At 43.9% G+C, this 26,860-nt stretch overlaps 1 protein-coding gene across 2 annotated transcripts in view; it reads left to right on the top strand.

Moving 5' to 3' along the window:
- Positions 1-24,306, top strand: part of GRIN2C (glutamate ionotropic receptor NMDA type subunit 2C) — a 106,191-nt gene extending 81,885 nt beyond the window's left edge. For both annotated transcript variants that reach the window (XM_063120249.1, XM_063120248.1), the window contains exons 7-13: positions 1,034-1,187; positions 10,911-11,036; positions 14,092-14,321; positions 15,260-15,420; positions 18,053-18,240; positions 19,002-19,234; positions 22,069-24,306. In XM_063120249.1, coding sequence (XP_062976319.1) covers positions 1,034-1,187; positions 10,911-11,036; positions 14,092-14,321; positions 15,260-15,420; positions 18,053-18,240; positions 19,002-19,234; positions 22,069-23,616 — 2,640 coding nt within the window. In that variant the 3' untranslated portion in view covers positions 23,617-24,306. The remainder of the gene's footprint in view (positions 1-1,033; positions 1,188-10,910; positions 11,037-14,091; positions 14,322-15,259; positions 15,421-18,052; positions 18,241-19,001; positions 19,235-22,068) is intronic.
- Positions 24,307-26,860: the final 2,554 nt, after the last annotated feature.

The raw sequence follows: 26,860 nt of genomic DNA, 5'->3' as shown, positions 1-26,860 counted from the left end.
AGTAACCTAGGGAGGTTATCTGAACGGTCAGAAATGGAATATAAACATTGACACCTAACACCAGATTCTGCTTTAGCTGCTTTCCCTTGGCCCAGAAAGGAACCATAAATCCCTCTGAACAGGCTGTTTTAAGACGTGTTTGAAGCAACAGTGAGTCAGCAGAGCAGCGCTAAGTGGTCTGAGTGTGCCGGTGAATACGGCAAAGCGTCCCTAAGAGAAAAAAAAGGCAGAATGGGGGAGAAATCAAGCAGTCAGTATTAAATATACAGCCCTGAGTTCTAACTGAATACAGGGTTTCCCTCCCCACTGCTCCATAAATGGGAATTATTTTTGCTCCAGGATTTCAGCTATTAAAATTTTCCACAAGAGAGGAAGCGCTAAGACTTCTGAAGAGTGTGGAAATAATGGCAGTGTGGAGCAACGTCTGTAACAAGAAGAACCTGGCAGCTTACAGTTTCCCAATCTTTTTATTAAAAATACATTTTTGAAGTGAGCAAGGAGTGGAGAATTTCATGGGTGCCATTGGATGTCCTTGCGGGCACCAGGGCACCGACAAGTGCCACATTGGTTGGGGACCCCAACACACATTCTTTGCTGGGAATAAGGCTCCATAAACATAGTGGAACTTACTTCTGAATAAACAGGCTTTGGGGTTCACACCCTTCTTCTGCTTGTTCTCAGTTTCTTGGGTGAATTATGTTTCTTTTGACTAGCCAGGCCCCTACAGGCAGCCATTATGTGATTAGCCATATCGTATGTGGGAGCCATTTTGTGGTGGTGCCCACAGCACTTTCTCAAATTGCCAAATGTGCCCATGGGTCCAAAAAGATTGGGGGGCCCTGGTGTATAGCGTTGCGGCTGCGGTCTCTTCCATTTGCTAAGAAATGCAGAATGAACAGGGAAGGAATCAATTAGTGCAAGATATTCTGCTCAGTTGGGTAGAGCTGATTCTGTTTGGTTTTCTTTTTTCGTGGCGGTGGTGGGGATTTCTTCATGTCATTTCATACTCTCTTTCTGTTCTCCAATATCTAAGGTGTATTACAAGCGAGCAGACATGGCCATTGGGTCTCTCACCATCAATGAGGAGCGCTCACAAATTGTAGATTTCTCCGTGCCCTTTGTGGAGACTGGGATCAGTGTCATGGTAGCCAGAAGCAACGGGACCGTCTCACCCTCTGCTTTTCTAGGTATGATTAGCTGCCAGCAATACTGAACAAGTGGGACCTGCAACAAAGCACTGCAGCGTGAGGTGCTTCAGTTCACTGCCATCCTCTGCAATACTCCATTCCATTCTCCTTTCCAACCAGGGTTTGTTTTTTGTTTTGTGTGTGTGGGGGGGGGGGGTTTCTTCACTGAACATGGTCAGTTCTGAGTAGGCAATTTAGGGGGTTTCTTGCCCCCCAACAGTTTTGTTGTTTGGTAATTCTGCAGACCTCAAGGTTCTCCCAAGCCTGCAGATTCCTCCCTCTTTTATGTGGATGGTGCATAACAACAGCACTCATGCCTGAACATCAGAAATAGAGGGAATGATTTAGAATCATAGAATCATAGAATAGCAGAGTTGGAAGGGGCCTACAAGGCCATCGAGTCCAACCCCCTGCTCAATGCAGGAATCCACCCTAAAGCATCCCTGACAGATGCTTGTCCAGCTGCCTCTTGAAGGCCTCTAGTGTGGGAGAGCCCACAACCTCCCTAGGTAACTGATTCCATTGTCGCACTGCTCTAACAGTCAGGAAGTTTTTCCTGATGTCCTGCTGGAATCTGGCTTCCTTTAACTTGAGCCCATTATTCCGTGTCCTGCACTCTGGGAGGATCGAGAAGAGATCCTGGCCCTCCTTTGTGTGACAACCTTTTAAGTATTTGAAGACTGCTATCATGTCTCCCCTCAATCTTCTCTTCTCTAGGCTAAACATGCCCAGTTCTTTCAGTCTCTCTTCATAGGGCTTTGTTTCCAGACCCCTGATCATCCTAGTTGCCCTCCTCTGAACACGCTCCAGCTTGTCTGCGTCCTTCTTGAATTGTGGAGCCCAGAACTGGATGCAATACTCTAGATGAGGCCTAACCAGGGCTGAATAGAGAGGAACCAGTACCTGACGTGATTTGGAAGCTATACTTTTATTAATGCAGCCCAAAACAGCATTTGCCTTTCTTGCAGCCATATCGCACTGTTGGCTCATATTCAGCTTGCAATCTACAACAATTCCAAGATCCTTCTCGTTTGTAGTATTGCTGAGCCAAGTATCCCCCATCTTGTAACTGTGCATTTGGTTTCTATTTCCTAAATGTAGAACTTGGCATTTATCCCTATTAAATTTCATCCTGTTGTTTTCAGCCCAGCGCTCCAGCCTATCAAGATCACTTTGAAGTTTGTTTCTGTCTTCCAGGGTATTCTATCCCACCCAATTTTGCGTCATCGGCAAATTTGATCAGCATTCCCTGCACCTCCTCGTCCAAATATTAATAAAAGTGTTGAAGAGCACTGGGCCCAGGACTGAGCCCTGCGGTACCCCACTCGTTGCCTCTCCCCAGTTTGAGAAGGTTCCATTGATAAGTACTCTTTACTGACAAATCCAAATCATGTACACTAGTGATAATGGGGAGGTTTTAACTGCCTTGATATCTGGGAAACCAACATACACTTCTATATAATAGACTCTAATTCACATGTTCAAGATAATAATAATAATAATAATAATAATAATAATAATAATAATAATTCTTTATTTCTTACCTGCCTCTCCCTTTGGTTGGGTTGGATAGAAAAAGTCCCCCAAAAACATTATGTGCAAATGTTCCATGTTTAGAGTCATGTTTGGTGTTTCCCCACCAGCTAGTGTTGCTTCTAAGCAAAGTTTTTCTGGATACTTCCCAAAGTAGTCAAATGGCTGATCCCAGAATATTTGGGATCACATACTGAACACGATGACCTCAAATGCTACATAGCTAATGGATTTGTGGCTATGTGGTGATGTCACTGAGGGCAAATAAAAGCCATTGAGTGTGATAGTAATGCTTCTTGAATTAGTTGTGTGTGTAATTCCACCCAATCAGAGACCACACAGTGAACAGGATATCAGAATGCTACATAGCCAATCAAATTTGACTAAATTATGATGTCAATGAGGGCAGGTGAAGTCACTTTATGAGAAGGCAAGAGGGGAATGTAAATGTATGGAGTGCCCAAAATAAAAAGGGCAACAATTTTCAACATTGCCAACAGTAATAAAAAACACACACCTGCAGTTTTGAATCATTCTAAACATAGCCATACAGAAGATGTCCAGAATGTTCTTGAAATCCGTGGGGGATAATCCTTTGCACCAGAAAGTTGGGCAACCAGTGACAGATTAACAGTTTGGATTGATGGGTACAAATATGGAAGAATTGGCTGAGCGAAGAGACTGGGGAGAACTAGTCAGGAAGTGATAGCTTGAGATAAGACAAAAGAAAGAGCAAGGGGAGCAGCAGGTAAAAGTACAATGAATTTTGTTTGGAACTGGCAGGAAAAGTCATGTGAATGGAAACACTAAAGGGAAAGGGAAGCAAGGAAGGCTGTCAGCAAGTTGATATCATTAGAAGTACAGTTGAAAGCTATTCCACTTCCAAGACCAAGGAAACATATCAGGGCTTTGAAGAGCCTGAGCTGTCAAGATATATGGTATTCATTTGCATTCCCCTTATCTACATGAGTTTCTTTCATCAGTGAATAGCTTTGGTTGATATACCGTATTTCTTCGATTCTAAGATGCACTTTTTCCCCCATATAAACATTTCTAAAAATGGGGTGCGTCTTAGAATCGCGGGTGCGTTTATTATTTCTTAGAATCAAAGCTTTTTTCTGTTGGTGGTACTGAAATTAGTGTGCGTCTTACAATCGATGGCATCTTAGAATCGAAGAAAGGTAAGTTGTTTTTAACAAATTCATGCCAACCACTAGTAATCATCTCATGTTGTTCTAAAAACTTAAAAATATATTGTTTCATTATCTGTTCTAATAAATTTTCCAGAAATGTTAGATATATAATTCAATATTGGGAGCTAATGGGTTTGACTGCCTTTTTGACTGCCTTCCCGTTGACCGATTTTCATGAAACATTTTTCATTGGAAAGGTCTTGACATGTGGATTCCACAAATAACAATGGGTTTCATTATAATTCAAAGTCAGGAGTTTATTTATGTGCATAAAGAAGTTTTTTAAAAAACCTTTTAAAAACCTTTTTGAAGTTTAAAAAAAGAATCAGGCTATCTTCTCTAACAATGTACTATAAAGTTTTCATATCAAAACAAGTCAAGTATAATTAAACACACACAATTAATTGCAAATTGGAGCAAAATGAAATACGAACACACAAAAAGTCTCTGTATGCCTTTATAAACACAGGTGCAGGCCAAAGTACAATGATATGCCAATAACGCACAGCCTGTAAACACACCAGGAAGGGATTAAGAGATACCTACAGTTAAAAGTAACCCTGTCATGAAAACACTTCTAAGTGCTATTTCACAACTACTTTGATAACTAAAAAAAAGTGTAAAGATGTTAAAGGGCTAACTGGAAGATGAGGGAGGAATTGGTAATTAAATGCTGCTGACTAAAAAGACTACAAACCGCCCAGAGAGCTTGGGCTATAGGGTAGTATATAAATGTAATAATAACAACAACAACAACAACAACAACAACAACAACAACAACAACATGTCTTTTAAAACACTATTTTAAATTGCACTGAAACGTTTTTTACTCTTAAAAGCTATTGCACACATTTTTCATTAAAAAAAAAGGAAGTTGAAAAGGTGTTTTAGCCCAAATTGAAAGCTCATTTAAAAACAAACACACTGATAAAGTGTTAATTTAAAATGGCACGCTGCAGTGTAGGCTTGCCCAGTTGGCTGCCATGATGACTCCTTTTGCAGCCGGCTGGACAATTGTGCATCCAGGGTCAGCAAGGAGAGCGAGGAGGAGCCGCCGCAAGTTCAGGGGTTCATTTGGGAGTCCCTGGAATGTGGGGCCCCAGGCATGTGCCCTGAGGTCCAGCCCTACCTGCACCATTGCTCATGGGGGAAACTCAGGAGGACAATGTTTGGGTGATGACATCACGTAGATGCTCCATAAAAAGGGAATGAAGCCAGGTGTGGAAACACCCAGAAGCATAGTCAGAGGCAGTAAACTTTCAGAAGGCTAGTGCATTTCTCTGGCGATCCGATGCAAGGTGGCGGATCCACTGCCTGGTAGGAGTGGGCAGGCTCTGCTTGTGCCTTTGTAAATAAAGTAGGCATCACCAAAAAGCACCATAAGCCTCCAGTGATCTCTGCTTCAAAGGAGGCCAACCTTGGGTAGCACTGCCCTTAGAACTGCTCACCACTTGGAGAAGTGGAGAGTGCATCATGACATGCAGCCAGGGCCCAACTTCTATTGCGGCATGGATGCCTACTCAGAAGTATATCAAAGGGTCATCTAGTGAGTCTGCAGCTGGGGTACCATTTGAACTGGTGACTTCCTGGCTTGCGCTCTTCAGCCACTTCTTCCCACCAGCTTCCATGGCTGTATTCCTCATCATACTATTCTGTGGTAGACCAGTAGGGTTCCTGGTCGCATGGACAGATGCCTATGTGGGTGCAGTTGCACGCATATCAACTCATTGCGGACACTGAAATGACTGCACATATGCCACTGCATTGTCGCCTCCCCACGTACGTGGCATTTCTCCATGGATATAACACTTGAGAAGGTCTCTCTCATTTTAGCATCTGGGAGCCGAGAGGTATGGGCTACACCAGAATTTTGATTCCAGTGCTTTGAATCACAAATCTGTGGTTCCCCTCAAAGGATGGGTCACACCAGAGATAAGTTTACTTCTGCTCTGCGGAGCTCCCTTGGAAATAATTTGCTCGGTGCCAGGTGAGGACACTGACTTCTCATTGGCTTCCAGGACAGCCCCTCCAAGGCAGGCAGGGCTTCCTTAGATCTGTTTCTCCTCCTTCCTGTTGTGCAACAAAAGCTGTCACTTCCTTTCGTTCCTTTCACCAGCACCAACCGTCATCTATGCCGAAAGCTTAAGGCACTAAAATAAACAACAGGAATGCATGTTGGGGTGCAGGGTGGTGCCTGTCAGAATTATCGCTGTAATCAACTGAGGGGTCATATCAGGTTTTTGGAAAGGTAAACACCCAATTATGGAAGCAAAGGGGATTCTTTAGCATATTGGTAGCAATAACATCCGTTGGGAAAACGAATTAATGCAGCGATTCACATCCAAGAGCCTGGTATGAAAAAAATAGCTTTTGCACATGTCTGTTTGAGCGAGCACCGGCTGATGTTTGTGTGTAAGAAAGAATGTACCCTGCCTTCCATCATTCCTTAGTTTAAAAATAGGCACAAATGTTAAGTTATGCAAGTTTAGCACTTCACAATGGGGTACTAAGCAAGTGAGATGCATCTACCTTGGGGGACCCAGCAACACCTTGCTGTCATACTCCAGAAAGATTTGAAATGCTGTCTTCACAGCATACAGCTGTGTTTGCCTTTTGACACAGCAAATGATTGATCGGTCTCAGATTTCAAACAGAAGCTTGTTTAACAGTTGGGTGGAATCTATTACACCTGCCGAGGAATCTTTTGACATAAAGGCAGCGAGCGCCTCTGGAGAACCCATGGGCTATGGGCTAATTCCTGAAGAGGTGGAGATTTGCTTGATCCATTTCAGGATCAACTACAAATTCAATTAATAATGAGCAGCTGGTACTTCCAGGGAGAAAATCAGCAGGGTACCTGTGGAAAATCAGAAGCGTGCCTATGGAATATTTCAAGTATGGAATAAATATCTGTGCATTGCAAAAATTCAGCAAAGGACAAATAGCAAAGGATAAGCCGCATTTAGTTTCATGTTTTGGTTTAGTAAGTGCGAATCAGATGTGTTTGGAGGGGATTTCTCTGATTGGGAGATGGACAGGGATCCCCTCTTAAACTGGGCTATTTCATATTCATATTCCAGGTTCTCTCACCATCACAAATGACTGCCTCACAAATCATCCTCCTTCTCCTCCACAGGAATTCCCTGCAGAGAAAACATCATAGCTACATTTTTTGTGGGATTTCCCCCATCATTTTGAATTGAAGTGATCACCTAATGCAGGGGTGTAGAACCTCCGGCCTGGAGCCAAATCCTGTTCTCCTTGTTCCCCATCCAGACCTACAGGGCTCTCCAGGCAGCCGCATCCCCATCCCCTTCCCTTGGCCCCATAGATTATTTGGAGGTTTCCTGGCTTTTGTACAGTTTCCCCGCTGCTTCTGAAAGGTAAAAATGCCTCTCCTAAGGCTTAGTTACCAGCAGTCCATGTTCAATTCAATTCAATTCTTGATTACAGTCAACAGACCAATAAAACATGTAAAAACATAATAAATATTTAAAATACATGGAATTAAAACACAGTGTGATTGCACGAAATCCAATCTTTAAGCTAAACTACACTATTTGTCCCACCCATTACCGAAATGCAACCCCTAAGAACCTTTCCGAAATGGAATCCGGCCCTCAGGGTGAAAGAGGTTCAACCTTCCTGACCAAAATTCTCTTGGAAACAATGCAAATGTTGGGAGCATCTCAAAAGAACACTTAAATGGGGGAACATTGGAGAATCTAAACACAAGAAGAGGGGAGCTACCTCTCTCCATCTAAAACATCTTTTCTTGGATGGGTGGGGAGGGGGCAAAACAAGGCCCAGTGGAAATCTGGGCCTTCTCTTGCTGTTCTTGCTGGATTCCCCCACCCGCCGCTGCCCACCCACTTTTGCTTTCTCTCTCCATCCCCTCCCTCTCTCATCTGCCTCAACATGCTAATGAAATGCATCTGATGCCATCAGATAAAGTTTCTGTCCTCCCTGACAGGGAAGGACAAGCTGACAAATGGGTCTCGCTTGCTGTATTTTGAGGGCCTGAATTAATCCCATCCTTCAGCCTGCCCTTTAACGCTGGAGCTCTATCGCTCAGCCGGCTGCTGTCATCTGACAACTGCTTGGTCTCTCTTTTTCTCTGTGTATGTGTGTTTGCTTCTCTTTCTCTTTTTTAAAAATGTATGTCTCTTTGTGACTGATTTGGTTCTCTCCCCACAGTTTGGTCAGGGCCACCTGACTCTCCTTTTGGGAATGGGATGTGGTGTCTCAGCAGGACAGGACAGCCAATCCCTACAAGCCGGGAACCTCAGGCAGAGCAGGCCTTCCCCCACCCTCATGCCACTAGGCCACCGGGAATGACGGAAGGCACAGCGCAATCTGCAGGGCTGACTTCCTGCGTCTCTGTCCCTTTAAAACCACAGATTAGGTGAGAGACAGACCCACTGCGGTTCCTCCACCTGGCCCTTCCCTCTCCCTCCGCTCCACGCTTCCCTACCTGTTCTGCTGCGGCACACTTGGAATGTTGTGCGCTACTGCTGGTGGAGAGGCACAAATCAAAAGGAGGGGGAATGGGGTGCAGTTGCTGTGTCTCCCACTTAATCCGTAGGTTGAAAGGGAGTGAGCAAATCACCTTCCCACATCCCACATGGCAGCCTAGTCCCTTGTAATGGTTTCTTTCTTTTTAGTCCTAAGATGGGAATGGCTCCCATGTCCTGACATTTTGACACCAGAAACAGCATTTGTGGATGTTCATGAACTGAATTCAGTCACATTCACATTCACACACACACACAGACACACACACACATCATAATTACCTTAAACTTTTTTGATGTTTATTTCTTTGCTCACCAACCATGAACCAGGTGAATATTTTACGTATAGTCCTTCCAATGTTTTGTACTGCAACTCCCATCATCCCTATTGGCGACGTTGATGGGGCATGTAGTAACAAAAACATGTGGCAGGCCCCACATTGGGGAAGACTGTCAGTATCCTCAGACAAATGATCATGGGGATAGTTCACATTTACCTAGTTCTTGCTTCAGTCTTCGAAAACATATCTTCATATACTTTGGTGCCTATATAGACCACTTTTTATAAGTGGCTTTATTTATTTATTTATTTATTTATTTATTTATTTATTTATTTATTTTATTCATTTCATGATACGGGCAGGCAAATAGCTTTGGGGTTTGTTTGTTAGAAAACACCACAGAGTTGCCAATTAACTTCCCACCACTTTTAAAGTGACTTGGTTGGCAAAATCTTCTGAAAATGTTTCACCCTAGTTCCTTGACTGGTAAATTTCACTGACACTCCCACATGGCGAGCCATCTCCCCTGCCCCATTGTAGGCACCCTTTCAGTATTTTTCTGTAAGGTAACCTTTTGGTGAATGAATGTTTCTCTCTTTTTTTGACTGTCTTGTTCTCTCTTTTGTTCTCCTATCAATCTTTTATTTTTAATTCTATAAATAGCAGGAGTGTAGGAAAGGTCCTTTCCCAGTGGGGCATATAAAAATAATCACTCCAGATATAAGTTGCGTGTGCTTGTGACTTGTTCCGCTTACAGCTTCTCTGAGTACCATCACATCACTTTCCTTTAGTTCAATTTTTATTCTGAAACTGTAATCCAGATTCCTCACTCCCCCTTTTAGGTTCTTTTCTCCTTTGGGATTGACAAAAAATTTTCATATAAGATTTTTCACAAAGATTTTCAGGTTCAACCTCATTTGTGGTTTAGGTTCGGTTTGACGCCTTTTTGTTTGCTTATTGTGTGTTTCCAGATGTGCATTGTTTGCACGCTGTATGGTATCTGGTGCAACAAATACATGCAGCAAATGTGGCTGCAATGGAAAGTGCAAGGCGGCGATACGAGTGCTTGGTTTGGATGTGGGAACCTTAGGCTAAAATCACTGCATGCACACGCAACAGCTATATTGTACCTTAGTCCCGCCTGTCAGCAAGAACCCTCTGACAACACTGGGGATAGAACAATTACATTTTATGTCGAGAAAGAGAAATGGAAAGTGAACAGCTGTTTTTAGCTTGATAAATACATCTTCTAGGTCTTGGATGTCACCTTGATTCCCTTCACATTTCTGTTGTCAAAACCATCACAACAAACCATGTGAGTGCTCAAGCTATGTGATGCTGGGACCTTTATACATATTTTAGCTGGTGAATGATATTCTTTAAGCACGCATCATAAAGTGTTGCTGTAATACTCTTATCTCTTTCCATAACTCGTCCTCCTCCTCCATGTTAAATAAATGTGTGAGCCTCAGCATCACAGCAGCAGGCTCTGCCTCCTATGAACTTGCATAGACTGAGGGCATAACTTGCCCCCTCCACAGCCACACATAATCGTTCAGCGCCTGGAGGAGCATCATCATAATGGATTAAAAGGGCTAATGCCTCTCTTAGGCATAAGTAAGTTCAGCAGGCTGTTTGAGATTGTTACTAAGGCCAAGCAATCAAACTCTATCGCTACCTGCTATCAGCATAGCTACACAGCTGATAATCATTCCCTCTACTTCTGATGTTGAGACACGGCTGCTGATGCTTATGTTGCCAAAATGATGCCATCTGTGCACTAGAAGGAGGTATCGGCAGGCTGGGGAAGCCCTGAAGTTTGCAGAAATGCACAAAAGTGGGGGGATCTGAAAGGAGTGGGGGGACCTGAAACTGCTCAATGAGGAATGAACATACTGACCATGAGATACTAATGGAGTATCATGGAAGAGGACATATCTAGGACCACTCTGCACTGCAACTTTTTGTGGTCCATCCCCAATTGCCACATGAGAAGAAGTGCCACAAAGAGGAGCATGTAGTGGCACACTTTGTTGACTTCAGCAGGCATTGAACGGAAGTCTCCAGATCGCACTGTCTGTTGGGTCATCCTTTCTCTCTACATCTGTGTGGAGAGCTTGCAGCTTGCTGTGGGAGGGCGTACGTGGGCAATTTGGAACCTGCCATGTGCCCTGGATTGACTGGCTTCCTCTTGTCTTCTAGAACCCTACAGTCCGGCTGTGTGGGTGATGATGTTTGTGATGTGTCTCACTGTCGTTGCTATCACGGTCTTCATGTTTGAATATTTCAGCCCTGTTGGCTACAACCAGAATTTAACCAGTGGCAAAAGTAAGTAAGTTTCCAAATGGTCCAGTGAATGGGCCTTACAGGGGAGGGGGGATGGACGGACGGACGGACGGACAGACAGACAAAAAGCTGGATGTCCTTTGGGATAAGCATCTCCTGTCTCAAGCATCACAACAAAATAGGTAGCTAAAGACAGAGACCTTTTGTCTATTGGACTTTTTATTATTATTTATTATTATTATTTATTTATATAGCACCATCAGTGTACATGGTGCTGTACAGAGTAAAACAGTAAATAGCAAGACCCTGCCGCATAGGCTTACAATCTAATAAAATCATAGTAAAACAATAAGGAGGGGAAGAGAATGCAAACAGGTACAGGGTAGGGTAAGCAGGCACAGGGTAGGGTAAAACTAACAGTAGAAAGTAACAGTAGAAGTCTTTTTGTACCATCCCAAGCAAAACTACTGTTTAGGATCATCATAAGGTTATGAAAATATGCCAGGTTTGGAAAGAACATAGAGAAGCCATCCGATGGCCATGTGTTCAACCACACTTTTGGCTCTCAGGAACAAAAAGAGCATCTGCAGCTGTAAAAAAATAGCTAACTCCGAGTGTCGTATCAAAATCCTCATCCTTTGCAAAGAGCCCATTGCAGATGCTGTCAATGAAGAGTCCCATTTTGCTCCCGTTCTTGGTGTAATAGTTCCTCTATTTTTTTTATTTTAGTTATAGCTTTTCAGACAGTTTCCACCCTGTGAGCCACGTGTTACACATCCCTGCAATAGAATTTGTTAAATGTTTACAACCTACCTGAGGTGATGATATTTTCCGCCGTTCATGATGCTTGGTGAAAACTCCTTTAGATTTCAGGAAAGCAAACTGAAAAGCACCCAAAATACGGGAATGAAATCTTTATTGCTCAAAGTGATAAGCCATCAAAATATGGGAAATCATGAGTGGTAGAGGTAGAAAATCCAGGTCTTTTAGATAAATTTTATGCACATAGACATGATTCGCCATTCTCTTTATAGGCACATAGAACGACCAGATGCACAGGAAAATAGGGCTGTCTTTACCTTTAAACAATTGTATAGGAGAGGAAATTTCAGATGCAGCTTTTCAGGTGCATGACAAAGCTGCACCACCTGCTGAAATCCTGGCTCCTTTGCAACTATTAAAAGTCCAGGAGGCTTGTCCTCCTGTACATGTACTAGTCAGCCCTACATTCAAAGCATGTGGAAGCTTTGGGAACCGCCCAGAGAGCTTTGGTTATTGGGCAATATAGAATTAAATAAATAAATAAATAAAGTTGTTTAGAGATGGTACCCTGACTATGTCCTACGAATGTCATCACCTTGGATTTGTTCTGAATCTAGGGTGACCCTATGAAAAGGAGGACAGGGCTCCTGTATCTTTAAGAGTTGTATTGAAAAGGGAATTTCAGCAGGTGTCATTGGTATATATGGGGAACCTGATGAAATTCCCTCTTCATCACAACAGTTAAAGCTGCAGGTGCCCTGCTCTCTTTTGTATCTGGCCACTCTAGTATAGCTCCTGCAGCTTTAACTGTGATGATGAAGAGGGGATTTCACCAGGTGCTGCATGTATACAAATGACACCTGCTGAAACTTCCTGTTCTATTCAACTGTTAAAGATACAGGAGCCCTGTCCTCCTTTTCATATGGTCACCCTATCTGACTCATTCCGCAGCGGAAGCACTCCTGGTGGCACCGTGGCTGGTCTGCAAGCGCTTGACCTGTGGAGACTGCAGCCCAGTCGGTCGGTTTCACCCAGGTTCCCCAGCACTGTGTGGAAACAAATCCACTCGGGACTGATGACACGATCCCGCTCTGTGTCTGCATCTTTGTGTGTCTGAACAGTTGACAGTCGGCCAGATCAGCCTGCCTGATTTGTAGGCTTGTCTGTATACTGTGCAAGCCGTTCCTCCTGCTAACAGCTTCCACTGTGCTGGGAAGCAGATTTCTCACAGCTGCTTTGAGATGCTGTCAGCCCCAGGCCAGCCGCACCATCCCTGTCCTTGATAAAAGCTCATTAAGACTTCTACATCCTGACGTGTGCGTAATGAAAAGACTCCTTGATTGGGAGGAGTAAATCCGTCACCCGGCCCATTGCCACCCTAGCTTGGCCATCTTCCCTTCCAGAGGGCTCTCTGAAATCCTTACCATCAGCCTTAGAGAATTTGCTGTTGAAAGGGGATGAAATGCAGGCAAGGATGCTGGAAGTCAGGAGAAAACTGGTAACTACTATGAGAAAAAGCCAGGAGGCTGGAATAAAAAATTACAACCTGTTTTTAGCTTTCCTTGTTCAGACTCTAGCAGGGTTTCTGGGACCTTGCTCCTTTCATTGGAATCTGACATTTTTTTTAAAAAAAAAATTCTAAACTTTCTGCATTTCAGATTTTAGGGTTGGGTATTTTGTTTGTTTTCTTTGATTTTTAGTATTGTTTGTATTGCTTTCTTTAGAAACACGAACAGCATCTCATAATTGCCAGCATAAGGGAAATGGGAATATTCAGAACTCCAAAATGTTCAAACTGTGCAACTCTCCCTTTCTTCAGCATGTCTAGAGAGTCTGACATCTGCCTAATCAAAAATCTACATAGACCTTTTGGGTTTTAAGACTTTCAAACTTACCAAGACCAGAAACTTACCAACAATAAATATTATCAGAATTCTCAGTAGGTTGTATTTGAAAGCTAGATTCTATGTAGTAATCGGTGCAATTAATCAAAGGTCAAGCAGATTTCTGGACCTCTTATCAACCATGTTAGATACTGGATTGCACTGGTTATCCCATTTCTGGCCTTCAGTGCTGAAGTTTGTCCAACTCTGCTGTGTGACTGAACTTTAAATATAGATGCAGGGTTTTGTTTAACAAATGGAAGAAATAGAAAATCATACTCTTCCAAAGTAAAGTCTGCGAATGTGATCAGGACCATTGCAAGAATTTTTTTAAAAGATATCGCTAAGTAAATAAAATGCATTTACTTACTTAAAGAACTTACTACCTGGAATACTTTTTTTTATTTCTAACAAGCTGCTACCCACAGTTTATTTTCCTTTCATGTTTCTAGAATCCGGGGGACCTTCCTTCACTATTGGCAAGTCAGTCTGGCTGCTGTGGGCTCTGGTTTTTAACAATTCCGTCCCCATTGAAAACCCCAAAGGAACTACCAGCAAGATCATGGTGCTCATCTGGGCTTTCTTTGCTGTCATCTTCCTGGCCAGCTACACTGCTAACTTGGCAGCATTCATGATCCAGGAGCAATATATTGATACTGTCTCTGGGCTGAGCGATAAGAAGGTGAGGAGTACTTGAGCGGCAGTGGTGGTGAAGTAATAAGCGTAGAGTGCTGAAGGTGGGAATGCGCTGAGCATCTGATAACACGAGGTGGCTTGGAATTGTCCATACAGGTAAGATGAATTAGTACTGAATGGCAGATAGGGTAGCTACTTACACATTGCCAGGAAAGAGGAAAGGCGTCACAAAGAAAGAGGACGCCAATTGCACAACGGTTGCATATGCTAATTTATATGGGTAGATGCAAATTTAGAAATTGTAGCTATAAATGAAATAAAAATGTGGGACAGTTCACCCTAGTGGAGAAGACTGTGACCACGGAACCTGTCTGACTACTCAGTCTGCTGTCCAGGTGCTAACAAATGCTGATGGACAACTTCAAGGTCCCTCTGTGCTTATGCTTGTTTCTCTTGAGACTGAAATTGGACTGGACAGCGCTTCAGAGAACACCTTTAAATGGAGGATTCTCCTTTGAAGGGAGGACTGTCCTCTGTAAAATAGGACACCTGGTCACCCTAAGGCATAGTTTGAACTGAATTTTGTTGAGAAACATTTGCTAGCTTTGGTATTACAGAAAACTTTTTTTCAGCTACCAATTAGATGAAACCTGATAAATGAAAGCAGCAAAAGTTGATCCTACACAAAGTGTTCCTTCCAGTACCTATCTTTGTGTAAGTAATTTGATGGGATCGTTTGCCAATAAAAAGCTGAAGAGAACTGTGCAGTTTTGCTGTCTACACTTTGTGACGGGCTTCAGTATTCTTGACTCCCAAGGCATTGGGGTCAATCAAGTAAAAGAAATAAATGCAAACTTATGCCAAAATAGTGGTACTGAAGTATACTGCTGGCTCTTTCTGAGTATTCATCAGCAAGGCTGGATACAGGGTGCTGGTTCCTTTCTGGCTTTGGCAACAGACTTTTCTTTGTGGTGTCCAATCCAGTTCCAGAGGCCCCAGGAGCAGTATCCCCCATTCCGGTTTGGAACAGTTCCCAACGGCAGCACAGAGCGGAACATTCGGAGCAACTACCATGATATGCACTCCCACATGGTGAAATACAACCAGCGCTCAGTGGAGGATGCCCTAATCAGCCTCAAAATGGGGTAGGTTTTGACAGGTCCCGAAGAGAACAGTATGCAAGCATCCTCAAGGAATGCCAAACTGAGTTTGTAAGCAGCTCTGATTATTAAAAGAACACCCTCCGACCCCCACCCTAGCACATTAAGAATAAGCACAGTGATATTGATTTCTGGATTCTGCCCCGTTCAGCTTCTAGATACTGTGTTGAATCCAGGATCTCCCTTCCTTGAGAGGAAGGGCTCCGCTCTTTGCCCAGTTCATCCCATTCAGCAGGGTCTCCTGACTCAGTGACGTGGTTCACATGTAATGGCAATTCATTGGTTGTTCAACCCATAAATTTCCATAGAACAATAGGATTGGGTGTCCTGCATGCTCATTGCTTCTGCATCACATCTGTCTTTGTAAACAACCCAGGAATGCCCTTTTTCTGGGTTGTTGTTATGATGTGAGAAATTCTCACTCTGGGTTGTTTAGGATGAAACAACCCAGAGTTTTAACCTAACAACAAACTGTGGGTTATTTAACCCATAGTTAGTTGTGAAGTGCAAACCAGGTCTCTGTGTAGCATTTTCAGAGGCTGGGGGCGGGGGGGAGGCTGTTGGGGGAAGCAGAGGCAGCGAAGTCTACTTCCTCTATCACAGTTGGATTCCACCCATTGTTTTCTGCCAGCCTGTAATCTTCTCTCTGGGTTCTGATCAGTCTTGTGAATGTTCTTCCATGTATACTGAGGCCATGTCTTAGACCACGTTCAAAAGTCTTGGGGGATTCACAGGACCAGCCACCATGCCATAAAATGGCAGCCCATGGTAGCTTCATCACGTCACCATCATGTCAAAGGGATCTTTAGTGACTGAAGTTTTTGTATACAGCTGTTGTTGTGTGATGTTAAAACATAAAATAGCTCTCTGACGGTCTTCACCCCAGAGAGGACTACATGTCAGTATTCTGTCACATGGCAGCCTTAGTGTTTTCCAGAATATTTATTTACGTTCCTGGGTCTTACTGCAAATCCCTCTTGCCGTCTAAGGATGAGTAAAGTCTGTGAAGAGGGAGCCAGACATCCACATTCTGTCCACACATAATTTGACTTGCTCAGCTCAGCTGCAGCATCTTTATATACATGGCTTCTCTTCAATGCTTGAGAGGCGCATTTGTCTGTGATTGCTGGTTTTTCTTCTATGGATGTAGCTAACAAACCTCAGAATCTCCAGTGCATCCTGATTTTAGAAAAAGAAGTCTCCACATGTCTTCCACAGTCTTATATCGGGTTTTGAATCTATAATCTCACTCCATATATTCTGCTCTTTTTTCTCTCTGTTTTTGTCCTTTGATGTGTTGTCCTTGTTTTTAAAAGGGAAACCTGTACAGCAAAATGAGGCTAGGACAAGATATTGAATTCAAAAACTAAGGAAATCAAAGATCATGGGCCAGTTTACATAATCACCTGCCCTAGGCTCCAGGGTGTGGATGTGTGTCGTCCCCCCCCCCCCAATCAATGTGTTCAAAGTGGTGTTGCAGGAACTACATAAGTACAGCCATATCAAGGAATAACTTCCTCCAGTTTTTGAGGAGAGATTTTATGCAAATCACACCTACCTGATATATGTATTTAGCACACAATGAATGTGGTGTACGCCCCTGCTCCATCACCAACTATACTGGATTTTCAACCAGGTGTCCAACATTGGGTTGGATCCATCTTCCTTGTTGCATCCATGGAATGGATACTGCTGGAAGAATGAGACATGCATATCCTCTCTTTCCCCCTTTCAGCCTCTCCAAATTTCTTCCAGAAAGCCCCCAACTCTCTGGAGCAAACTTGGAGGGCACTCGGCCAGGGAAAAGAAGAGAGTGCGGAAGTCCTATTCTGTCAGTGGTATCAGTTCCGGGGGCACAATGAGGAAATTGGATTCAACCTTCACAAGATAGTGCAGGACAGCCCTATGTACATTTACGCAGATGTAAGCCCCATGGAGTACAGTGGGATTTTCTGTGAAATACTTTGGCATAGGACAGTAACGGTAGCTGACTTGTCTTCCCTCAAGGCAGCCCGTTTGTTGTGTGGAGAAATGACCTATCATCACTCAAATCATAGGATTTTATAGCTGAGGAAATGTGAGTTGTCTTCCAGCCTATTACAGCTGTGGCTGCCTTGCATGTGTCACTGAATCCACACTAGCAGGGCAGTGCTCATCAAGCCCACCATTTTGTGAACTTTTAAAAAAAGTATTTATTTTATTCAGTTGTATAGAGGCTGGGCTTGTGTGGGCAATGGAGCAACCTAAGTTTGGGTGGTTTTTTGTTTTTAAGGTGAAAGCAAAAAACAACAACAGTGCACTTTCTCCCTCTCTTCCTCACATACTTGATATGTGCTGGCTGTGTTATTATTAGCATAGTTCTATTATTTCTGAATTGGACCTTACATAGCTGTCTTACAAAAGCTTGGAGTATAATGGGGGAAACTCTGGGGATCTGGATAAGTCCAGAGGTAAAATAGCATTGTTTTTAAAATGGCATTTTGTAGCCCAAAAGTTGATACTCTACTGGTCTACAGGCTTGGACCGTACAGGCTGTCTACTGGCTTATGATTTGTTACTCTGTGTGTTTTCATAGCCACTGTTCCCTAATTTGCTCTGAGTCTCTGCTTGATTCCAGAAAGCTGGACGCTTTTATATATGATGCTGCAGTGCTCAACTACATGGCAGGCAAGGATGAAGGTTGCAAGCTGGTCACCATTGGCAGTGGAAAGGTCTTTGCCACCACTGGCTATGGCATTGCCCTCCAGAAGGACTCCAGGTGGAAGAGGCCCATTGATCTAGCCCTGCTGCAGTTCTTGGGAGATGGTGGGTAGCTCTCAGTTCTCCCACAAGACACACTCACCCATCCATCCATCCATCGCATCCATCCAACATTCTTATGTCCTATCCTTCCTCCCAAAAAAGCCCAGGGCAGCTCACAATCTCCTAATTCTCAGGTGAAGGTGTTGCAGTCTCTTGTTTCTTTTCCTCCTGGGGTCACATAATAGTCAAGCTTCTGTCTTTCCAGAATTAGGAAAACAACACTGTCATAACGTTCTGCCAAACACAAATACGTTTCATCTTTATGTCCTTTCTCCCCACTTTCTCCAGTGAAAATGCATTTTAAAAAAATAATAATTTTAAAAATGAAATCCTTGCAGTATAGTGAATTTCTATTCTGGGCTTCTTAAGCATGCCAGCGGTAGCACAGAGATGTTGAACCTCAGGCCCACGAGACAAATCCAGCCCACCTTCTGGGCTTCCTCTGATGGCCATACCCTCTTCCCCACAATCTCTCCCTTAACTGTCAATCACTTGGTGGTTTCCTGGCTTTGGGGTGGGTTTCTCCTCCATCCCCCCCATTTTAATGCCTCTCCCAAAGCTTCTAATGTCAAAGTCCCTCTCCCAAAGCTTAGGGGCTGGCAGTAAGAGCTTCAGTAGGAGCTGAAAGAGGTTCAAGACCCCTGCGCTAGAAGAACATAATTGGGTGATGATTGAGGGTTGGGGATGGCATCTAATGTCAAAAAGACAGTTTGGATTTCACTGTCTTACTTTCTTTGTCCATTTGCATGTGAATTGTTTGTCAGGTGAAACCCAGAAGCTGGAAACGGTCTGGTTGTCAGGCATCTGCCAAAATGAAAAGAACGAGGTGATGAGCAGCAAGCTTGATATTGACAACATGGCGGGAGTATTCTACATGCTGCTGGTGGCCATGGGGCTGAGCCTGCTAGTCTTTGCCTGGGAACACCTGGTGTATTGGAAGCTGCGACATTCTGTCCCTAAGTCGAACAAGCTTGATTTCCTTCTGGCTATAAGCAGGGTGAGCACCAGGCCTGTTTACATGCCCCTTCCATTTTCTCGGAAAGTGTCTGCACCCCCCTTGAAATTGTTTTTTTATGTCTTAAATTAGAAACAGACAACTGTGGTGTTCTTGGAAGTTGATTCCCCCCCCCTCCCAATTTGAGTGCAGGGATGCAATTATCTGACTGCCTTCATGGAGTGTGAGGTTCTATGACAAAGTTGGCTTCGCCTAGCAGTACAGCCATCAAAGACACACAGAACGCATACATGTCAATGAAGTCAGGTCATTAGTGTTGATGTCCATCAATACTGATGAAGGGGTGAAGGTGGGGAACTTCTGTACTCCATCCTGTAGGGTGTCCACAGATGTGTCTGCTTTCATGGTTTTGCTCTCATTGAGAACCTGCTTTCAGCTACAGCTTTGCAACAAGCACACTGCTTTGTAAATTACCATGTCCACTCAAGGAAGTATAAGGGTGGTTTTAAAAAGCTCCAGCCCAGTTCTGAGAAACTTACCCAGGACTTGTGGTGGGAAGACAGGGATGGTGTCCATCCACTCCACCCACTACAGTCCCTTGTCCTACCTCTGGGTCTGCCATAGGACCTTCCCATGAAAAGTTAAATGCTTGTGGGCTCAAACTGCATAATTGTTGTTCCACACAGTATCTGGACATTGACCCTGGGAAGTATCCAAAAGTGTAATTCTGCACACTCAAATAACGCTATTCACCAGAAAAGCTTATCCATCGGTCTGGATAAGCCTATAAATTTCACTGGTTTCACTAGCTTCCAGTGCAAGTTTAAAATTTATTAATGAAACTTAGCGTTGTCATACCTATTGAATTGAAGGAATGTTGTCAACCAGTTCTATCACAGTCCATCTCACCATAGTGCTGAAGACTGTGAGCAGGTGATCTGTGTGTCTGCTTGTTTGGTCTGTTTTCCAGGTGCTAACTGTTAATGGGCAACAATTTTTAAGGTCTGCCATCCTTAAAATGGACTTAGACAAGATAGCCCTTCAAACAGAGGACTACCTTCTATAAAAGGAGGGCACTCAGAGGCATCTGCTTCAGAAATTGGGTCCTTTAATCCTGGAGTGAATTCACACTTGACACACTTTCTCCCCCACAAAGTACCCCAGTTTTTAGGAGCTCAGGTCACCTGGGTAGAGTTGTAGGAGCTCCTGAATTCTTCTGCCTCTGTTTAAGATAGCAGGTGGTTCACAGACCTTCTCATGACCACCCCATTGCCACCAAATAGCCTAGTGTTGAAGGAGGGTGCAGAGAACAAACTAGGCACAGCCTTGTGCTGGGAACTCACTTTTAATAACAAACAGTTTTGCCCCCAGTTGCCTGCTACCTCTTTGGCAGGGTAGGAGAGTGAACTTTATTAAGTTATCATAGTCTTCCAGGTCAAGAAAGCAGGATGTTGATAAGGCAGCTTCGAGAAGGCACTACCTGGTTGGTCATTCCTTATGTACAACCTCTGGATAACCCAAGATCTTCCAACACGTGTATTCCACTGTAAAGCACCATTTATACTCAATAAACTGTGTTGTTAATAACAAACAGTCTTGACAAACATACCCACTGCATGTGGATAGAGCCAGGCTTCCTGTGACAGTTTCTAAAAGCAATTTGTAAAGGAATGCATAGGTTATACTTAATTTGTGTGAAATCTCTTTGAAATTAAACCAATCAAAAACCAATCTTTCCCCAATTATAAATGTGCCAGAGCGATGATCAGGGAATTGAGTTTCCTTTCCTTAGTTCTGTTGCATTTACATTTCCCAGCCATGTTCCATCATAAATGCCCTGTTTCTTGCCTCTGCCTCACCTGTTCAAAGTAAAATGCATTTAAGACACTTATTGTTGACCTGATGTATGAGCAGAAACAACAGAGAGAGACTGTTGTCTGTGCATACTTTGGATTGACTTCTAGATATTAGACTATCACAAGCTCTTAGTTTTATTTCATTTAGGCAAAATGCCTAAATTAAAATGCATCAAACTCATGAGATTGAGAAGCACAGCACTAAAAACCACAATTTCTGGAGCTTACTTATTTGAAATTTGTAACTACCCAAATTCATTGCATCATATTACTATCCTTATTTTAAGAGCTGCCGATAACTGCATTTTTACAAAATTAAATATTACAAGTAACTGCTGAAAGCTTACAATTTAAAAATAAAGTTAAGAACAAAATGTGGACAAAGGAGAAGTTAACAACTGAGAATACAGGCCCCTGCAATGACAAACAAACCTGTTTCATAAGAAACATGTGACAATTTGAGATTAAAAAGCCACCAAAAAAGCAGGAAGGGAGTTGGATCTGCAATGCTAGATATGCCTAGAAGGCAAAGTAAGGCAGCCTGCCAGACTATACTTTTGTTGAGGCACAGCAAGGGATAAGTGGCTTGGTCAGGGGGTGGGGTGGGGGGTCTTCTCAATGCCTGTATTCATCAGATCCTAAGTGTGGAGTCCAGACCTTCGAGCCAGGTCTAATGCCTGAGAAGAAGAAAACAACATGCCCTTCGGCACCTCCAAAGCCGAACCCTTCCTCACCTTCACAGTCAGTGGCTGAAGCATCTGATTAATAACAGGGTAGAGAGAGCATTGTTTAGCCCCAAGTCAATGTAACTAGCCCTCCCATTTGCTCACATCTTTTATTCCCCAAACAGATAAATGAGGTCATCCAGTATTTGTAATGTCTGTTCTGCATGACCTTGGAAGTTGAGCATAAGCCAACATTCCCCTTGCCAAGACATGCCTATTTGTCATTCTTTCTCCCCGTTTGCCTGGGAACTCTTTTGGTCACTGTATTCCCTCATCTCTTCTCTTCTTTTCCCAGGGCATTTATAGCTGTTTTAATGGAGTCCAGAATCTGGAGAGTCCCGTCCGCGTTCACAAACCGGATGTCACTGCTAACTCTGCTCAAGCCAATGTGCTGAAGATGCTGCAGGCTGCCAAGAACATGGTGTCAACAGCCAGTGTTGGGAACTCACTGGAGAATGCTACCCGCACCATTGAGAACTGGTCTAACAGGAGTGAAAACCTCCAAACCACCTTCTCCTTAAGGCCTCCTCAGCTTGTGGTTCAAAACACCAGTGGGCCTAACAGGACAGCTCATTCCTCCAGTGCAGCAGCAACAGCCACTGAGAAGCTTGGGAGGCCGATTCCACCATCGCTTCCTGAACCCCATCAAACCTTGGTGCCAGCCAGCGAAAACTGGAGGGGGACAGTTGAGCAACCACAGATACTTCATCCGCTGAAGTTCCGAGGCAGCTATTCTGAGGATAAGGTCCTTCCAGGTTCCATCGTGAACAGCTCCCCACACTATCCTCAGACGCATTTCAGAAACCACGTGCCACTCGGAAACCACCTTAGTGCTGCTCCCCACTCCCCAATAAGGTCTCCTAGAGAGATTCCTCCACCTGAGCATAAGCTCCCTGTGGCCAGAGGGCATGGGAAAGAAAGGTTCCATCAGAACGTTCACCTGGTGTACGGAGAAGGTGGCCATGACCGTTCAGCCCAGGTTGCAAGGCTGGTTTCCACTCCTGAGAAGCGAAAGGAGTTGGAAATCCCCTTCTTGCCTCATGCCTGTGTGCATAATTCCTTCCCCAAAGCTGACAGGACTTGCAGACCCTTTGCATATAAAGAACCTGACCCAGTAGAGCTAAGGAGAGAGAAGCAGAACCATAGAGCTAAGCCTTCCAGGTCAGCCTGGGAGCAGCACGAGAGACCCCAGTCTCTAGGCATCTGGAAGCACCATGGGAAGTCCCCTGCCTGTGGGGATGTGCCAGACCTCTTCCCCAAAGCTGGCCTGGCACCAAAACCAACAACAGTGCCTGGAATCCATCATGGAATCCATCACTATCCCCCCAATGCCCTTAGACCAAGCTATAAATGCAGTAGGAAGTATGTGGAAGCCAATGGTTTACCTTGGAAGGACCAACGGCTGCTGCCTTCACAATCCACAAAGCTCCCCTCGTACCGAGAGGCCTGCCTACAGAACACCTCAGGCATGCACAGGGCTTCTTCCACAGTGGTGCACAAGCAGTATGCCTACCTGAACTCTTACACAAATCTGCCTATTTACTGGGGGCGCCTTTACCAGGGCTCTCCTCAACTGTGTGGACAGTCCAGTGCTGCTCAGCACTGCTTCACTCGCACTCCCTGGTCCCCTTGCAGCAGGGATTTCTTGGTCCACGAGGATGGTCAGAGAACCATGTACTTTGGTAGCACATACAGAGACTGCAGGGACCGGAGCCAAGTGGATCCAACATTTCTTCAGATGGTCAATACTGAGAGCAGGGACTTCCTGACAACCCAGAGGATGCACAGCCCTTATGCAGCACGATCGTGGAGGCGTATATCTAGCCTAGAGTCTGAAGTCTGACCATGGAAAGGGGAGGCAGTGATGCTAGGGCCTGTTGTTCCTTGAGTTGTACCTGCTATTGTTCACATATGTTGGAGACCACTCATTTGGGGCCAACCCTAGGAAATGACCTCAATACGGGCAAGTGACAGACCTTCCAAATGACCAGCCTGCTTCTCCTTACTAAGCTGGTATCAACAGAAAGACCTTGCGTCTCTTCTGCACTGACCTGGATCCATGTGAGAGCAAGTGACCTTTCTCCTTCATCATCTATGGATGGACCCATGAACGAAGGAGCAGCAGCAGTTGAAGGCACTTTAAGGACTGAATTCCAAAGTCTTCCATTGCACTGGGACACTCATCACGTGCAAGCAGACCGTCTTGGTGGTGATTCACTGTCAGTCATGCTGCCTCTGTGGATAGCTTAAGAAGCATCAGTTCCAATGTCAACCATTCACATTTCCGTGCCACTTATCTTTCAGAGCATGCTGTCTGTGACACAGCTGGAGTCGCCCAACGGCCTCCGAATAAAGATTAAGACTACCTTGCTTTCCCATATGCACTGATATTAATGGGGACTGTATAAAGGACTTGCAGGCACATAGTAGGATATTTTTAGTGTTTTACATTACTTTCTGGTTCCTCGTAAAAAGCTCAAAATGCCAAAACAGAGGTTATTAAAGACACACTTCTTAAAATGTATCCACTCCCCCTTCCTTTCTTCTACTTTGCTTTTGGGCATATTAGTAAAGGCTGCCTTCCGCAGGGTCCCTAGGATCATGTTTGCCAAGGGCGTGAGGTGGCCGTAGATCTGGTTTGCCACTGTTTTTAACGTAGGCCCTAAAATTATACACTTCTAAAGCAGTAGCTGCCGCTCCAAGCACAAACACCTCCTGGGCATAGACAGATGCCCTGAAAAATGATTCACAAGGGATATTCGTTTTCTGGCATGGAGTCTAGCCAATGTTCTGGACTTACCCTAGTCTTCCAGCTTGCTCCCTGAAATTGGTTATTCTTTAATATGAGTAGGCATAATGCATTGTAGGTAAGGCTTTTAAAGATTCAGGAGCATTTCTTATATAGGGGTAGGCAACACAAAATCCTTGAGCCACATGTGGCTTCTTTTGGCCATTTTGCAGTCCCCCTGCCCCATTCTTATGTTACTGGGCTGATGGGGTGGGGTGTCCCACCAGTGGGGGCAATTTTGGTGGTGGGGGACATCATCCTTGTTCTTATATTTAAGGAGGGGCTTAAGAAGAGGAAACCATTTTCTCAACACTGGATGATAGTTTGTAGCAGCTCAGTGAAGGCTACCACTCTGTACATTCAGATGGTGTTATATGCCAAACCATGGCCATATACACTAATAGCAAAATCAGGTATATTTATCATCAGTTTGGAAGCAAAATGGGACCATCCAGAAATAAATTTCCACATATTTGGGTGATGCCATCAGTATGCAGAAGTATACATCTGCAAATTAAAACAAAAAGATTCATCTATCTATCTAGATATCAAAACAGCTCAAAAAGAATCTATGAGCTTAAAGGACTTATGGAATGTTGAGATAAGAAATACTAGAATATCTCATCTGATTGTCTAGAGATAGAACTTCCATGTTCACGCTGGATACCAAAGACAAGAACTCTCTTTGCTACTATCTTTTATTTGGGGGTGCAGTGGAACGACACCGGAATTATGCAAACACTGGATTTCTACATTTCCCCCTGTGGGCAGCAATCACTTTCAACCCCAGGGGAAGAAGATCTAAAGCAGGGGTGCTATTCTGGGCTATTTCAGGAAGGAAAAAGACATCTTTTATCTTTCCCACCCCCATGTGCTTGCAACAAGCCCTAAACCTGAGCCCTCTAGCATTATATATCACTGCAGGAGAAGGCATGAGGATGAGTTGTCTTTTTTCCTATTTACCACCAGCAGCAAGAAGCCTAAATAAGAGTTCTCTTCCAGGTTGGCTTGGAGCACCGAACCGGAGCAATGTTAGGGAATGAGGGATATGCAGCAACGTTTTGTTGCCGGTCCCACTTGATAAACAATCTTGCAAACAATGGATGACATGTTATTTATGTCAATGGCAGTGATTTCCCAATGTCCAATACGAATGCAAGGATTTTAGAATCATCTCATTACTGCTTCCTTACTGTAAATTAACAGGCACTTAATCAAAAGTCAGGAAAGAGACATTATACATCTTTACACCCATTCTTCTAGTGGAGAACTAGGCTAAATCTACACCAAGCAGGATATGACACTTTAAAATGGATTTGAAAACTGTATATGGAGTGTGTCCTGGGCCCCAACAGTTGTCACTCACTACCGTTATAAAATGTTTTAAAGCTGTAGTGTAGATCCTGCCCTAGGCTTCAAGTGAGATTGGTTGGAGCAGGTCACACCTACAGAATAAAGTGTTTGAAGGCAATAGGGTCATTAATACAAAGTTTGGAGGAAGTCACAATAAGATCTAAGCAATCCGATATCTATCTTTCACTCCTGGCAAAGTTGAAACATGGCTGCATTTTGGTTTAGCAGTTACCTAAGTGTTCTAGTAAAACAAGCGTGTTTAAACTGTGGTGATGTAGCCACCCTGGTTAGGTATTGTTCACACGACATGCTAAGCATGAATGTTTAGCTCAAAATGCTTAACCCCCGTGGCTTAGCATATCGTCTGAACAGGGTCATTCTATGTAATATAACATAACTGTAAATACACACTCATGACTGATGGGACTGATCCTACTGAGCTGCATTTTTTAAAAAAATGCAAAACCGTGTGATCAGAAGGGGACAGCACAGTATTTATTCACTTAGCCATCCCTAGAGTTTTTGAAATCGTTTCAGTCCAACGTGACTGCCAAATACTCAGTTTGAAAGCTCTGGGCTAGTACCTGTATATGTGATGTGAGTTGCTGCGGCTGTTGTCTATGACACCAAGTGTGTGTGTGTGTGTGTGTGTGAGAGAGAGAGAGAGAGAGAGAGAGAGAGGATTTTGGTTTGGGACTTGTTGGGTGATGTTATAGATGTCTCCTATCAATAGCTAGGTTCTCAATTCTACACTATAACTGTGAGTGTCCCCCAAATACAGGAAATGAAGCCTGGCTGCTTCAGGTGGCCTCTCATACCTGTCATAAGTGCTCAGGTTATATATTCTTTATGTAATCCAGGTGCTTTCTCAACCCACTGCCAATGTCTGCTCCATTTTATATCAAACTTCAGTGAGCTCCTTCCCAGCAGGTAGGCAAGGTCTTGT

This window comes from Elgaria multicarinata, chromosome 3 (genome assembly GCF_023053635.1).
Source record: "Elgaria multicarinata webbii isolate HBS135686 ecotype San Diego chromosome 3, rElgMul1.1.pri, whole genome shotgun sequence".
Lineage (NCBI taxonomy): Eukaryota > Metazoa > Chordata > Lepidosauria > Squamata > Anguidae > Elgaria > Elgaria multicarinata.
This window is presented reverse-complemented; position numbering and strand designations above follow the sequence as displayed.